Source organism: Chiloscyllium plagiosum, chromosome 11 (genome assembly GCF_004010195.1).
Source record: "Chiloscyllium plagiosum isolate BGI_BamShark_2017 chromosome 11, ASM401019v2, whole genome shotgun sequence".
Taxonomy (NCBI): Eukaryota; Metazoa; Chordata; class Chondrichthyes; order Orectolobiformes; family Hemiscylliidae; genus Chiloscyllium; species Chiloscyllium plagiosum.
In genome coordinates, this window is record NC_057720.1 from 10,050,518 (window position 1) to 10,068,261 (window position 17,744).

The following is a 17,744-nucleotide window of genomic DNA, read 5'->3' on the forward strand; positions in this document are numbered from 1 at the left end:
CTACAGTAATTTGTTATTGCTTTCTGTAGAATGGCTGACAAGCAAACTTCCCTCCAAACACCAGCTGCTATCAAGAAAATTCTTAGGAGTCATAGTGGTCATTCAGTCACATTATGACGAAGGGTCATCTAGACTTGAAACGTTAGCTTGCTCTGTCTCCATGGATGCTGCCTGAGCTGCTGTGATCTCCAGCATTTTTTGATTTCAGTACCAAATGTACACTTTCAAAGTTCAGGACTTGGCTCAGACATTTGTAGATGCAAGAAGAGGAATTACCTTGATTCTGTGCTGGCAGCACCATCAAGTTCATTAAACGGTGTGAACTGATGTGTCTCTTTACTTACAACTTCTATTATCACTGCTCCGTCTTCGGTACCTTTTATGGCATAGGAGTAGGTGGAGACACTCCGCAGGTTCCTGCCTTTCTACATTATAATACAACAAGAGAATATCTGATTATAGCTGCCTTTTCTGAAATTTCTTTGCATTTGCATAAGGTTAACATAAAAACTAGGAGCAGGAGTAGGCCGTTTGGCCCATCGATCCTGCTCCACCATCCAATAAGATCATGGCTGGTCATTTCGTTGCCTCAGCTCCACTTACTCACCCTCTCACCATAACCTTTAATGATTTTACTGTTCAAAAATCAATCTATCTTAGCTTTAAAAACATTTACTTCCCTGGGCAGGGTATTCCACAGATTTACAGCCCTCTGGGCAAAGAATTTCTTTCTCAATTCAGTCCTAAATCTGCTTCCCCTAAGCTTGAGGCCTAGTTTCACCCATCAGTGGAAACATCCTCTCTATTTCTATCCTATCTATTCCCTTCATAATTTTATGTTTCCATAAGATGCCCCCTCATTCTTCTAAATTCCAATAAATATAATCCCAGTCTACTCAGTCTCTCCTCATAAGCCAACCCCCTCAACTCTGGAATCAACCTATTGAACATCCTCTGCACTGCCTCTAGTGCCGGTACATCCTTTCTCAAGTAAGGAGACCAAAACTACACACAGTACTTCAGGTGTGGTCTCACCAGTACCCTACACAGCTGCAACACAACCTCCCTGCTTTTAAATGCAATCCTTTTAGCAATGAAGGACAAAATTCCATTTCCCTTCTTAATTACCTGCTATACCTGCAAACTAACCTTCTCTGATTCATGCATAAGAACACCCAGGTCCCTCTGCACAGCAGCATGCTGCAGTTTTTCACCATTTCAATAATGATCCTTTTTACTGTTATTCCTACCAGAATGGATGACTTCACATTTATTAACATTTTACCCCATCTGCCAGACCTTTGCCACTCACTTAAACCATCCACATCCCTTTGCAAAGTTTCACAGTCCTCCGCACACTTTGCTCAACAACTCATCTTAGTGTCATCTGCAAACATTGACACACTATACATGGTCCCTAAATCCAAATCATCTATGTGAATTGTGAATAATTGCAGTCCCAATACTGATCCCCGAGGCACACCACTAGTCACTGATCACCAATCAGAAAAGCACTCATTTATTCCAACTGTTTGGTTCCTGTTGGTTAGCTAATCCTCTATCCATGCTAATACATTACCTGGAATGCCATGCATCTTTATCTTAAGCAGCAGCCCTTTGTGTGGCACCTTGTTGAATGCCTTTTGGAATTCTAGATACACCACATCTATTGGATCTCCGTTGTCCACTGTGTTTATAATGTCTTCACAGAATTCTAGTAGATTAGTTAAGGATGGTTATCCTTTCATTAACTTATGCTGCCTCTATCCAATAGGGCAATTTCTATCTGGATATTTTGCTATTTCTTTCTTGATAATAGATTCAAGGATTTTCCCCACTATAGAAGTTAAGCTAACTGGCCTATAAATCCCTACCCTTTGTCTACCTCCTTTTCTAAACAGTGGCATCACATTTGCTGTTTTCCAATCTACTGGAACTGCCCCAGAGCCCAGAAAATTACCACAAGTGCATTTGTTATTTCTCTCAGTATCTCTTTCCGTACCCAAAGCCAGGAGACATGTTCCATTAGCTTGCCTAACACTACCTCTTCCATGATAATGATAGTTTCTAGCTCTTCACCTTGTCAATTACTGGCATGTTATTAGTGTGCTCAGACACAAAATACCTGTTCAATGCTTCAACCATTTCCTCATGTCCCACAACTGAATCCCCTTTCACCCTCTAAAGGACCAATGCTTACCTTCTTCACACTTGTTCATTTTATATATTTATATAAAGTTTTGCTATCTGTCTTTATATTCTTAGCTAGTTTATTCTCATAATCTGTCTTACTTCTCTTTCTAGTTTTTTTCCTGTGGCTTTCTGTTGACCTTTAAAGTTTTCTCAATCTTCTAGTTTCATGCTGTTTTTGGTCACTTTGTATGCCTTCTCTTTCAATTTGATAGCCTCCCTTACTTCCTTAGACATCATCCCTTTTCCTACAGCCCTTCTTTTTCACTCGCATATACTTTCGCTGAGCACTTTGAAAATATTGTTTTGCCAGTACTCCACAGTTTGCAAACTGCCCCACCATAAAGTCTTTGCTTCCAGTCTACTTTAGCCAACTCCATCCTCATCCTATTGTAGTCTCCTTAACTGGGGAATATTTTCATCAGGCAATTACCTAGTCAGGTGTCTTAAAAGCCTGTTTTAGAATTCAAACCCATTTTCATGTAATTCAAATTTGCACTGAACGTTGGTTGTGAGAATTGATTGAGAGGAGACATTGATGGAGGAGGGGAGGGCCTAGTGGTATTATCACCGGACTTTTATCCAGAGACTCAGTTCTGGGGATCCAGGTTCCAATCCAACTATGGCAGATGGTGGAATTTGTTTTTAAATTAAAACAAAAACTGGAACTAAGAGTCTAATGATGAGCATGAATCCCTTATTGATTGTCAGGAAAAATCCATCTGGTCCACTTATGTCATTTAGGGAAGGAAACTGCCATCCTACCTGGTTTGGCCTACATGTGACTCCAGACCCACAACAATGTGGTTGCCTCTTAACTGCCCTTTGGGCAATTAGGGATGGACAATAAATACTGGCCTGACCAGACGAATTAAAAAAAAATGTATTAGCATCACAGGACTAGGTTGAGCGGGATGGGGCCATTCACCACAGCAGATTCGCTGCCGATGATTAGCCACTGCCCTTTGACCACTGAAGACGATTCACCACCACAAATAAGTTTAAAATGTTAGAGAACAAGCATATCTAAACCATATAAAATTGCCGTTATATTGGTTAAGGCAGTGTTTGCGTTGTTTCAGTAGCAACTTATTTTCGTTACAGGTGAGTTTTTTTTAGGCTTGTATTTTTTTTTCCATTTACCCTCATGTCTTCAAAATGGAAACAGGAATTATTAGTAAACGTGGAAATAAGAAGTTTTACCACGATGGTTTTATATATGTTTTTGATAAACATTCCAAGAGTGATTCAAGTATTAAATTTTGGTGATGTGAACATTCTTATAGTGTCTTATTAACGAATGTGTAGCTGATGTCCCTCAGTCAGTCCTAGCATCTTTACCGACGACAAGCAGCATGAAGAAAATAATTTGACGAAAAAGGAATGAGGAGAGACGCAGATGATAGAATACAAAATATTGTTCTCAAATACGGTGAAAGAGATTGTTTGGAATATCTTAGAGGAATAGCGCATAACTATCAAATGAACTAAAATTTCATTGTTTAATATTAATGTGAGATTTTACTGCCATTATAAAGATTTTTAAAATATATTTCCTTTTTCTGGTTAAAGTTTGTAACTCATTTTTATATATATACCAATAAAATAATATTTATTTTATCTCTTTTTTTAATCAATATGTAGTATGAAAGAACAGGAGGGAGGGAAAACAATCAGTACATATATACATTTCCAGTGGCGAATAGTCTCCAGAGGTCAAACAACCCCAGTGGAGAAACGCTGGTGGAGAATTGGCAGTGGCTAATCATCAGCGGTGAATCTGCTGCTGCGAATCATCACCAACCCAGTTTGGGACTCACTGGAGTTTAGAAAAATGAGAGGTGGTCTCATTGATACATATGGGATTCTTAAGGGGTTTGACTGGGTAAATGCTGAGGGAAATGTTTGCCCTTATGTGCGCGTTTAGGACCGGGAGGCACCATCTCAGAATAAAGGTGCTAATTTAAGTGTGCTAATAATGACGAAGGAGCAGTGCTCCGAAAGCCAGTGCTTCCAAATAAACCTGTTGGATTGTAACCTGGTGTGTAATTCTTAACTTTGTACACCCCAGTCCAACCGGCATCTCCAAATCATGCTAGTTTAAGGCTATGATAAGGAGGATGTTATTTTCACAGGTGGTTGAGTGCCTTAGGAACTCCTTGCCACAGAAAGCTGTGGAGGCATAGTTCTTGTGTCTATTTAAGGCTGAGAGAGATAGACACTTGATCAGTCAGGGAATTAAGGGTGACAGGGAAAGGGCAGGCAGGCGGACATGAGGAATGTTGGATCAGCCATGATCTTATTGAATGGTGAAGTAGGCTCAATCCACCTAACCTGCACATCTTTGGATTGTGGGAGGAAACCGGAGCACCCGGAGGAAACACCCGCAGACACGGGGAGTATGTGCAAACTCCACACAGACAGTTGTCTAAGGGTGGAATCGAACCCAGGTCTCTGGTGCTCTGATGTAGCAGTGCTAACCACTGAGCCATGTACCACAATTCCTAATTGCTCTTGAACAAAGTGACAACTATTTCAGATGGCTGTAAAGAGCCAATCAATACAATACTCTAAGTCTGGACTCTCATGGACGTCAGACCAGATAAGAAAGACAGAAATTCCTCCTTACAGAGCGTGAATGAACCAGATGGGTTTTGATAACAGTCAATGATCATCAACATCACTGAGAGTAATCTTCAATGCCACGTTTATAAATTTACATTAAATTCCACTGACTGCCATGGTGTCTCTAGCTTGAGACTCTGGCTTACTAGACCATAAGATGATAAGAAATAGGGACCAGAGTAAATTGCCCATAGAGTGTAGGGATGTGTAGGCTAAATGGGTTAGCCAACATGGAATGCAGAGTTACAGGGATGAGGTGTGTCTGGTTGCGATTCAGTTCAGAGGCTCGGTGTGGACTTGATGGGCCAAATGGGCTGCTTCCATACTGTCTGGATTCTATGATTGCCAATAAATGCAGGCCTTGCCAGCATTGCCTACATGCCATGAAAGACTAAGAAAACAGTACCATCTGAAATGGTGAACATGAAAATTTATCAGGCACTGTCTAAAAACTTCTCGCCAATGGGAAAAAGAAATTCTAGTAGCTTCCATATTACTGCTACTGTTTGTAGGATAGGTAAGTTTTAATGTAGACAAATAGGAGGTAATCCATATTGGACCTTCAAAGACAGATCAAGGTACTTTACAACTGGTGAAAATTTAAAAGTACTGGAGGTCCAGAGAGTGTTGGGGGTCCAGGTACATGGATCCTTAAAATGTGATGAGTAATTCCAGAAAATAACTAAAAATGCTAATGAAATTCTAGCTTTTATATTTGGAGTAATAGAATACAAGAGGGTAGGTGACATGTTTCAACTAAACTGGGAGTACCATGAGTGATAGTAGGTTCCAGATATGAGAATGGCAGCATTGATTACCAGAATGATCCCTGAACGTCAAGGTTAAATCGCAAGGCAAGATTGTGTAATCTTGGCTATAGTCCCTAGAACATAGAAGGTTTAAGGGGTGATGTGAATGAAAGGTTCAAGAGATTGAGGGGGATGGATAAGATTGATGGGTTTCCACAGACAGTCTAGGATGAGGGAGTGTAGTTTGATGATTTAGAGCCAGACCTTTAAGTAGTGCAGTTAAGAAACATTTATACACACAATGAATGATAGAACTTTTGGATATTTCATCTGCAAATAGAAGTTGATCCTTTGCAAAGGTTGATTTTAAATTTACGCTTGACGGAAATCAATGAACCAAAAGTGTGTTAGATGACAGGCAAGAACAGAAATGTGGAGTTAATTGTAAATCTACCAGGATTTTACCAAATGGCAGAGCAGGCTTGATTCTTAATAACATCTTCCTGCTCGTATGATTTAGATAAAGGATGCAGACACTGGTCCAAGTTAGAACCAAGAGTTTTTAAGAATGCGGATTTACCATTTGGCTTATTAACTTTTTTTCGCATATTACAGCAGACGGATCCAGTTTCTTCTAATTCATTTCTTCTCCACATACTTTTATATCTTCTGTTCAACTCCTTGTGTGAATATATTTTTCTTGGATTTGCACTCTGCGTTAAGCTTTATTGAAATTCTTGGACCCTGACCCTGAAGGGATTTCCTTAACATGGAGAAGGGTTAGGCTGCCAATTCCCTTTATCATTTGAACACTTTGATCAGACCATGATACACCTTATCACTTTTAGTGAATGTTATGATTTGGAGATGCCGGTGTTGGACTGGGGTGTACAAAGTTAAAAATCACACAACACCAGGTTATAGTCCAACAGGTTTAATTGCCAGGTTGTACCCTCTACCTGTGCTCACTTATCCCTACCTCACCACCCTGCATTCCTCTCTCCCCCCACCCCCGACTTTATCTACAGTTCCCCTTACATCCACCCCGAGTCCCGAAGAAGAGTTACAAATGAGATGTTGACTTTTGCACTCCTAATTCTGGCTGGCTTGCTGTGTTCTTCCAGCCTCCTTCTTGTCAATCCTCAATAGTAGCTCCCTCGTTCCATCCTCTGCTGAACATTCCAAAACCTGGTCGCAAAGATTTGTTCGCGATTCCACAGGCCACCATGTTTCCTTCTAATCTTAGGTGTCATTTACCTCATTGTCTTTGTAAGTCTAAGTCAATTTGAAGCTTATAGGGCAATCGTTGAAAACAAAACCTGCATTCTCTTAGCTTTGAGTCATGATAGACTTTGTGTGGCGATCTGAAGAATTCTTACATTGACTTCAACATAAATAAAAATTGGGAAGGAAAACACAGGCTAGCGATTTCCTGTCACCTGTTTTATGCTATTGAGCAGAATTAGAATGACCTCCATGGACATCTGTACAGGAATGAATTAATTCCTTTGCTGTTGTCAGAGGGTGAAGGGAATATGAAGGTGACAGCTTAAAGGGAAAGTTTGGTGAAATTGTTTAAGCATGACAAATAAATATTATATAGAGGTGTGAAGTACTTAGCATATTACTTTCCACCAATAAGAATCAATACTGATGACACATGAGACCATTGTTGGTTAAGAGAGCATCATAGAATCTCTAGAATGTGGAAGCAGGGCATTCAGCCCATCAAGTCCACATCTACCCTTTGAAGACCCAGCCATGTCTCCATACTCCTGCATTTCTATCATAGAATCCCTACAATGTGGAAACAGGCCCTTCAGCCCAATATCGACCCTCCGAAGAGTATCCCATCCAAACCCACTCCCCATTATTCTACATTTAACCCTGACAAATGCACCAAACCACACATCCCTGAACATTATTTCCCCACAGCCAATTCACTTAACTTGGCGCATCCCTGAACACTATGGGCAATTTAGCATAGCAATTCCACTTAACCTGCACATCTTCGGGACTGTGGGAGGAAACTGGAGCATCCAGAGGAAACCCACACAGACATGGGAAGAATGTCGCCCTAGGCTGGAATCGAGCCCAGATCCCTGGAACTGTGAGGTAGCAGTGCTGACCACTGAGCCACCGTGCTACTCTTAGGGGGACATATTGAATCAGAATGCAGTGACAAGATGCTGATCTTGAATTTAAAAGCTAAAGACTGCCACAGGAAAGTGAGACTGAGGCACAAGAATAATTCTATAATTTGGGAAAATGGATTTTAAGGTACTGCTTTGAATAGTTTACATATTTATTCAATTTTTTACAATTTTAGGCTACCCGTACTTTAAGGTCCATGCATCATTTTGCCATTAAATCAAAGTCGTAAGGTGGGGAAACATTCTCCCACAGCAGAAAATTAGCCAAATGATCTGATCATCAGCTTTTCATCTCTTCTGCAAGGGATACATCTTTCAAGACTTTGGGAGAGTTCTTTGCTTTTCATTGAGGAGTACTTTCAGATGTTTTATAGGGAAACTACAATTGCTGTTGAACTGAGAAGGAGGATAACACACTTGCATTTGTTTAGCATCCTTGAGATGTTGTCCCAACCATTTGACACTCAAAGTATAGTCATTGTGCAAAATGCAATTTTCCAATCAGAGCACAGCAAGATCCCACAATCAACAATGTTCAGACAGTCTGTTTTTGTGATGTTAATTAATTGAGCGATAAGTATTGGATAGGACACAGGGTTATTGGGATAGGGTGGGGGCTAGGTCTGTGTGGGAGGCCTTTTGGAGGGTTAGTGAAGACTCAGTGGGCCAAATGGGCAGAGAGTCATTGAGTTATAGAGCTATACCATATGGAAACAGACCCTTTGATTCAAGTCATCCATGCTGACTGGATATTCAAAATTAATCTCGTACCATTTACCATTACTTGACCTATATCCTTCTAAACACTTCCTATTCATGTACCCACCCAGATACCTATTAAATGTTGTAATTGTACCAGTCTCCACCACTTCCTTTGGCAGCTCATTCCACACATGCACCATCATCTGAGTGAAAACATTGCCCCTTAGGTCCCTTTTAAATCTTTTCCCTTTCACCTTAAACCTATGCCATCTAGTTTTGGACTTTCTCATCCAAGGGAAAATACCTTATCTATTTACCCTAACCATGCCCATCATCATTTTATAAACCTCTATGATGTCACCCCTCAGCTTCCGACGCTCCAGGGAAAACAGCCCCAGCCTGTTCAGCCTCTCCCTATAGTTCGAACTGTCCAACCCTGGCAACATCCTTGTAAATCTTTTCTGAACCCTTTCAAGTTTCACAACATCCTTCCGATAGGAGAAGTGCATGTAGTATTCCAATAGTGGCTCAACCATTTTCTTGTAAAGATGCAACATGACTTCACCACTCCTTTACTCAATGCTCTGACCAACAAAGGCAAGCATACAAAATACCTTCTTCATTATTCTGTCTACCTGTGACTCCACTTTCAAGGAACTATGAACCTGCAGTCTGAGGCCTCTTTGTTAAGCAACATTCCCCAGGACCTTACCATGAAGTGTATTAGTCTGCCCTGATATGCCATGGGGTGCCTTGGTTTAATATCTCATTCAAAGATTGCATCCCTTGCAGTGCAGCACTCCCTCAGTACTGGCACGCGTGTATCAGCCTGGACTATGTACTCAGGTCATTGGAGTGGGACAGAGTCATAGAGAAAACAGACCCTTTGGCCCAACTCATCCATGGCCAACCAGATATCCTAAATTAATCTAATCCCATTTGGCAGCAGTTGTCCCATATCCCTCCAAACCCTTCCTATTCATATACCCATCCAGATGCCTTTTAAATAATTGTACAGCCTCCATCACTTCCACTGGAAGTTCACCCTCTGTGTGAAAAAAATTGCCCCTTAGGTCCCTCTTAAATCTTTCTCCTCTCATCTTAAACCTTGAACCCACAGCTATCAATTTATGAGATTGGTCCTCAATATTTCTGCTTATTATTTCACTTTAGAGTAGAAATGTAATTTATGCACTTACCTGCTGGCAGGTCTCACATAGCTGAGCATAAGCAGAACCCTTGGTCTCTGAGATTTTCTCCTGACAGTTGTTCAGGTCCTTCGATTTTGTGATCGTGACTACTCCACTTTTCTTGTTCTCCTGAATTGCATAGCTTGCATGGCAGATGCCTTCTACACCACTCTAGACACAAGTGCAGACTGGATCAGTACATGTACAGTACAACATGGAATTAATATGGTCAACATTACCCATTCCATAACCGGCCAAACCCCACCAGGCTGAAGGATGAAGACAACAGAGGGACATCTTCAAACTCTCCTCCCTCCATACCTTATCTGGATTTGGAATTATTTCCTTCACTGTCACTGGGTCAAAATCCTGGAACCTCTGCCTGATAATTAACTTCACCACCTTCGATGTCCAACCTCAGCATTATCTTCTCAATGGTAACCAGAGATGCTCCAAGGCTGGGTGTTATATGTAGAGGGAGTAAATCATCTTCTGACCACCAGAAGTCTTTGCACCATTGACAAGGCTTAAGTTAGCAATAAATGGAACACCTCAAATGCCGAAAACAGTGGAGTTCCAGTGACACTCAAGCAGCAGGGATAAAGCACTCTGCTTGATTGGTAACCCAGCACACACTCATACTTTCACAGCCATGATGCAATGAGGCTACAGGGTGCACTAACTAGTAGAGGCCAGTTAGCTCAATTAGCTGGACAGCTCTGTTTGGCTTCAGTTTCTGTACTGGCTCAGGTAACAATGAAGGACCTACCTCCTTGACCTTGCCCCCTCACCTGAGGTGTAGTGACCCTCAATTTAAACGCACCACAAAGCATCTCTCCCTAATGAGAGAGAGCAGCCCAAGCCCATCTAGGATTACTCTGACTTTACCTAACTACTGGATGCACTGCAGCAAGTCACCAAGGCTTCCTCAACACCAACACCATCATCTTGGCTGCACCACTTAGCAGGACAAAGGCAGAAGATACATGGAACACTGGGTTACTTTTCCAGTTTTGCATCCATCCTGACTTGGATATATTTTGGTGTTTCTTTCTTGAGAACTGGGTCAAAATCCTAGAATTTGTATCCAAATGTTGTTGTGGAAGCAAATTCACCACATGGTCTGCAGCAGCTCATGATGGTTTGTTGCCAACTTTTCTTGGGATGGGCATTAAATACTGACTGTACCAGTCTGGACACCTGGAGAATGAACATCACTTTGAGAAAATCAATGTACCTCCTGCAGCTCATAGATGTTCTGTGACTTTTTAATGCTGATCTGCAGCATGTTGAGAATACCCCTGTAGATGTTGAGGATGTTTTCAGATAGCTCTGGCTGGGCATATATATTTCCAACGCGTCCATGGCTGTATTCAAACTTTATCGGCTTGCTCAATTGTGCGGCCAAATTCCGAGTCAGCTTCCGTGCTGGGATAAATTGAGCGTTCGGCCAAACCCCGCTGTACTCTTCAATTTGAGGTGAAATCATCTGAAGGGTGGAAGAGCAAAAAGTCACTATTGTTAAAGAAAATGAAATTGGCTTTCGGGGACCATTGTCAAAAAGTATGGCGCTGGAAATGTACAGCAGTTCGGGCAGCATCAAAGGATCAAGAGAAACAATATTTTGGGCATAAGCCCTTCATCAGGAATGTTGGGGGGAGTGTTGGTAGGGGAAAGATGTCTGAAAGAGAGGGTGGAGTGAATAGGTGGGATGGACAGGTAAAGAGTGCGGTGCAAATTTGGAGGTTGGATCAGGGGCCATTGACCTACATTTTTAAGGATTTGGGTTATTTTGGATTATTATCAATTGGATTGCCATGGGGCATGACTGTATGTATCACAGGCAGTTTTAGTTATGGTTCAATACCTCTGGTCACAGTTGTATTGTGAGACCTGCAGCCAGCAGCACCGCTGTTACAGCAATTGTGCTCCAAATTTCTACCAAGAGAAACTTTTATCGTCAGACAAGGAGAGAAATTGGTTCTTGATCCACACTTTGGTGGTGGGGTCTTTGGCCGGGATGCAAAAAGGACAAATTTTGGCAGGTTTTGGAAAGGATGCCTGAAATATCTTGGTGACTTTGGACATTATTGGGTTTTCCAGGAGGCAGCCTTGAACAAAGATTTAATCTCTTTGTGAATGTTAGTGATGGGTCTTGCACTGGTTAAGGGTTTCTGTTGAGACTTGGGTACCATGCCCACTATACTATGATTTCTGGCTGTTTCCTGTGACCTATAGACAACAAACAGGAACATTTTGTTGCAAAACTTACTGCAATTGGAGGCAGATCCATTCATAGTCATAGAGACACAGATACACAGCACAGAAACAAGGTATTCTACCCAACCTGTACTCTACAGCCTTATTACAAACAACAGCTATGAAAATACACACATGATACAAAAACACACTCAATTCATTTCTTTACACAATTGAAGCATAGAAATAGAGGAAAAAACTAAATTCTAAAAATCTCTGCGCATTTTTCAGTGGGGACACTGTGGGCTGTCTTTGGCATTGCTCTTTAGGAAGGATGTAAAGGATATTGAGGAGAACAAAGGGGATTGAAATACTTTGTTTTATTTGTTCATGGTATGTGGCCATCAATGGTTATACCAGTATTTAGACATAAAGCCATAAAGTCATAGAGATGTACAGCATGGAAACAGACCCTTCGGTCCAAACCGTCCATGTTGACCAGATATCCCAACCCAATCTAGTCCCATCTGCCAGCTCCTGTCCCATATCCCTCCAAACCCTTCCTATTCAAAAACCCATCTAGATGCGTTTTAAATGTTGCAATTGTCCTAGCCTCCACCACTTCCTATGGCAGCTCATTCCATACACGTACCACCCTCTGTGTGAAAATGTTGTCCCTTACGTCTCTTTTATATCTTTCCCCTCTCACCCTAAACCTAAGCCCTCTAGTTCTGGACTCCCCCACCCCTGGGAAAAGACTTCATCTATTTACCCTATCCAGGCCCCTCATGATTTAATAAACCAATATAAGGTCACCCCTCAGCCTCCAACACTCCAGGGAAAACAGCCCCAGCCTACGCAACCTCTCCCAATAGCTCAAATCCTACAACTCTGGCAACACCCTTGTAAGTCTTATCTGAACCCTTCCAAGTTTCACAACATCTTTCCACTAAGAAGGACACTAGAATTGCCTAACCAATCTCCTGTACAGCTGCAACATGACCTCCAAACTCCTGTACTCAATACACTGACCAACAAAGGAAAGCATACCAAACACCTTCTTCACTATCCTATCTACCTGCGACTCCAGTTTCAAGGAGCTATGAACCTGAACTCCAAGATCTTTTTGTTCAGCAACACTCCCTAGGACCTTACCATTAAATGTATAAGTCCTGCTAAGATTTGCTTTAACAAAATATTGCCCATTCCTAATTGTCCAGAGGGCAATTAACAGTCAACCATGTTGCTGTGGGTCTGGACCAGATAACGACGGCAGATTTCCTTCCCTAAAAGAATTTGTGACAGAAACATCATGGACATCAGTAAATGATACCAAGGATTGTATCGAGGTACTGGAGGAGCCAGCATTGTTCTCCTCAGGTCAGGGAAGGTTAAGGTGAGAATTCTAACAAGTGGAAAAGTCAACAACAACAGGCCATAGTTACAAGATATAAAAACTGAAATTGCTGGAAACACTCAACAGGTCAGGCAGAGAGAAAGCAGTGTTGACATTTTGATCTGATGACACTTCTTGAGAGCAGATTTACGAAAACTTGGAAAAGAACCTTGTTGCGTTGGGGTAGGGTGGAATGATCATATTTTTACACAGCAGGTTGCTGTAATCTGGCAGGCACTGCCTGAAATGGTGATAGATATGAGTTCAATTATAAACTTAAAATGGAAAGCAAAAAGCTGGGCAATGGGTGCAGAGCAGGGGGAGTGAATCAATTGGTGCATTCTTTCAAAGTGTTATTGTTGGATTGAAAGGTGTTTTTTGATGATGTTGGAATTTATGATCCATTAAAATGCATTTGTGCTGCTTTATCAAGGAAATTTACAAATCCAATGATGATAAAAAATAGCTGAGAAGATGTCACAAGATTTTAAACATACCTTTAAGGCTTAACACTACCTTTGTGAATTGCTATAGCAACTGCCTCATTTACGTGTACATTGTAAGAAGGGAAGCAATGGCCTAGTGGTGCTATTAATCCAAAGACCCAGCTAATGTTCTGGAGACCCAGGTTCAAATTCTGCCACAGAATTTAATTAAAAGTATCTGGAATTAGAGTCTACTGATGACCTTGAAACCATTGTTGGGGGGAACACCAATCTGGTTCACTAATGTCTTTCAGGGACGGAAATCTACCATCCTTACCTGATGTGGTCCAACATGTGATTCCAGACCCACAGCAATATGGCTGACTCTGAACCTCCCTATGAAATGGCCCAGCAAGCCACTCACCACCACCTTCTCAAGGACAACTCAGGATGAGCAATAAATGCTGGTCAGCCAGGACTCCCATGAGTGACTACAAATAAAATTAAAGGGAATGACAAATGTTTGTTTCCCACTGAGTGGATAAGGGTGGTGGGCGTTTGGAACGCGTTGCCAGCAGAGGTGGTAGAGGCAGGCACGGTAGATTCATTTAAGGTGAGTCTGGACAGATGCATGAGTAGATGGGGAGCAGAGGGATACAGATGCTTAGGAATTGACCGACAGTTTTAGACAGTACATTTGGATCGGCTCAGGCTTGGAGGGCCGAAGGGCCTGTTCCTGGGCTGTAAACTTTCTCTCTTTTTCTTTCTTTGTTACTCAGCCGGTCTAAGCCCGTGTCACAAGTTAAAAATGGCACCTTTGTTTTGGCAAAATTTGGCAACTGTTAAGGATGATTACAATTCAATATTACTTACATAAGGATAGAATACTTTACAATGATGGTAAAAAGAAACTTCGTGCTCGAAAGCTGAAATAAGATCAGAACATTCTGAGAATATACTGTCGGCAAAAGATAAAAGTGTGCTAAAGTTTTGAATTTCAGAGCTGTGAAACTCTGTCTCCCTTAATCCTCTTACCGAATGAAAGGGTTGACTGAAGCAAAATTGTTAAATTAGAATTTAGGATTTGAATTCAGACCTGTGCTCCTGAATTCCAGTTTATTTTTATTCAATCGAATTTTCATTCCTACACCACATGGACTGTAGAGGTTCAAGAAGGCAGTTCAACCCCCGCCTTATATAGGGCAATTAAGGATGGGCAAGAAAGGCTGGTTTCTGAGAAATTTGCTTAACTGAGTGTTAACCTGTTTTTTCTTGCTTCCCCCACTGTTAAACCTAGTCTAAGTTATTAGGATTCTCTGTGCTCCCTTGACCCACTCTCATGTTAATTGGTCCAAGTGGAAATCCACAGTACAGAATCACGTAGTGGGACGTGTTTGGGAACCGATGATTCTCAACAGCAGTGTATAATTAGAAAATCTATCCTTTTATTTTGGCACAAATTAACTCATAGAGTCATACAGCACAGAAGAGGTCCACATCCCATCAGATCTATGTTAACCTATGTTCACTAATCGCAATTCCCCCTTGGCCAATACCCTGTAATTAGATTAGATTACTTACAGTGTGGAAACAGGCCCTTCGGCCCAACAAGTCCACACCGACCCGCCGAAGCGCAACCTACCCAGACCCATTCCCCTACATCTACCCCTTTTACTAACACGACGGGCAATTTAGCATGGCCAATTCACCTAACCTGCACATTTTGGGAGGAAACCGGAGCACCCGGAGGAAACCGGCAGACACGGGGAGAATGTGCAAACTCCACACAGTCAGTCGCCTGAGGCGGGAATTGAACCCGGGTCTCTGGCGCTGTGAGGCAGCAGTGCTAACCACTGTGCCACCGTGCCGCCCAGTATGTTATGACATTCTGAATGTTCTTTATGTTAGCTAATCGTTCTTCTATTATCCAAATGCTCCTTACCTTCAGAATATGGCTCTTTTGTCCAATTGAATTAATTTGCACTTTGCTGGTTATCTTAAGGCCTCCCTTAGCCAGGCCATGTTCAGGTAGCCCTGTCAGAACAATCCCTTCGTACTGGTAAACGTACGTCTTGCTTTGACTGAAAGAAGGATCTGTGAGTAAAGGAAGTTAGTGACAGTTTAAGAATGGGCAATGTAGGCAGCAACCCCCAAAAATCATCAGCCATTTGAAATCCAGAAGAAAAATATATCCTTACCATGATGTTGACTCCCTGTGGGAAAATAAAGAAAGGCAAGTCAGAAAAAGTCGATTATTCCTGAAGCAATTTTCAATGTTTTTTTCTGTTTAAATAATTCTCGTAAGTAGTTAAACTGAATATGTTCACTGGATCATAGACATTTACAGTACACGAGGATATAAGAACAAAAGAACTGGGGCAGGAGTCAGTAATTGATCCACACGAACCTGCTCCACAATTGTGACTGATCTAATCTCGGCCTCACTTTCCTGCCCACTCTCCATAACTCTTCAGCCTGTTACTAATTAAAAATATGTCCATTTTCTCCTTAAATTTGTTCAGTGTCCCAGCATCCACTGCACTCTGGAGTTGTGAATTCAACAAAATTGCGATTCTTTGAATCATAGAATCCCTGCAGCATGGAAACAGGCCATTAGGCCCTACAGGTCCACACTGATCCTCTGAAGAGTACTCCAACCAGACCCATTCCCCTAGCCTATTGCTTTACATTTCCGTGACTAATACACTTAGCCTACACATCCCTGAATACTATGGGCAATTTAGCACAGCCAATTCACCAACCCACATTATGGGAAGAAACCAGACCACACAGAGGAAACCCACACAGACACGTGGAGAATGTACAAATTGCACAATGACAGTTGCCTGAGGCTAGAATTGAACCCAGGTCCCTTGTGCTGTGAAACAGCAGTGTTAACCATTGAGCCATTGTGCCACCCCATTTTGGCATAAGTAATTTCTCCTTATCTCTGTTTTAAACCTGATACTCCTTACAAAGGGCCATTAAGTCCATCGTGCCTTACCTACACTTAGAAAGGGTTAATTCCAATACCCTACTCTGTCCCTGAAGCTCTGCAATTATATCCCTTTCCTAATTCTTGTTTGATTTCTTTTTAAACATTACAACTGAAGTTCCAAATGTGAACTACATTCTATTATCTCGTTGTAAGAAAAATCCCCTTACCCCACCTCTTGTTATTTTGTCAATTCTGTAAAATCTGCTTTCTCAATTTACCAAGCCTCCCAACGAGGGAAACATTTCTCCTGAATTACTCGACCAAAGCCCTTCATAATTTCATACGCTTCGATCCTCCCATAACTCTGAGGAGGACAATTCTGGTGGCTCTATTTTGCCCTCGAAACTGACAACCCACATTCTTACCATTCCAGAAAATCTTCTCTGCAATCTCTTTCATAGCCTGTTGGCTGAGGCATTGAAAACTTACCCACAAGAGCAAAGGTCAGTGCAAAAATAATTCCCCTCATCATAATAAAGCTCAAATGCAGCTGGTGTCTCTCTGTCTACCTCTTTATAACAAATGGTCACTGCATGTGACCACGTGTGCCCTGTCCTTTGACCAATCAGTTTTCCATCAGATTGGTTTGGCTTCATGTTAGCGAAGGAAAACGTATTTATTTTTTCTTTTGCAGGTATCAAAGCTCAGTCAATAAACATGATCTTTGATGAGTGACAGTACAGGAGATTTTGAGGCAAGATATGCTTTCCTGTTTTAAAAGTTTATTTGCCATCTCTCTGCGCCACACTTGGCACAGTCCCTCTATGTGGGTTACAGTGACCTAGATTCTGAACAAATGTCCCCCCTGTCAAAGAATCACTGTTATCTTTCTGGTTTAGCAGTGGAAATATAAGACTAACTTATTTTACAACATGTAATTTGAGAATGCCCCTTTGAGTGCATCACTTGTGTCCAATCGGCAGAAAATCCTAATCAATGTTTTCAGTATAACTTGGGGTATATGCCATTTCTGTGCAGAATTTAGCAAATCCAAGGACTAAAGAAATAATTAACTTTGTAGTACATTCAGGTATAGCGATGTATACCATGGAAACCGACCCTTCGGTCCAACTCATCCATGCTGACCAGATAGTCTATATTAATCTAGCCCCATTTG

At 41.6% G+C, this 17,744-nt stretch overlaps 1 protein-coding gene across 1 annotated transcript in view; it reads right to left on the reverse strand.

Annotated features, from left to right (window-relative positions):
- LOC122554699 (vitellogenin-like) overlaps positions 1 to 17,099 on the reverse strand; it is an 87,758-nt gene extending 70,659 nt beyond the window's left edge. Inside the window, 6 exon segments of the mRNA XM_043700077.1 lie at positions 250 to 425; positions 9,619 to 9,780; positions 10,847 to 11,098; positions 15,572 to 15,723; positions 15,828 to 15,842; positions 17,057 to 17,099. Of these exon segments, the coding sequence (XP_043556012.1) occupies positions 250 to 425; positions 9,619 to 9,780; positions 10,847 to 11,098; positions 15,572 to 15,723; positions 15,828 to 15,842; positions 17,057 to 17,099 (800 nt within the window).
- Positions 17,100 to 17,744: the final 645 nt, after the last annotated feature.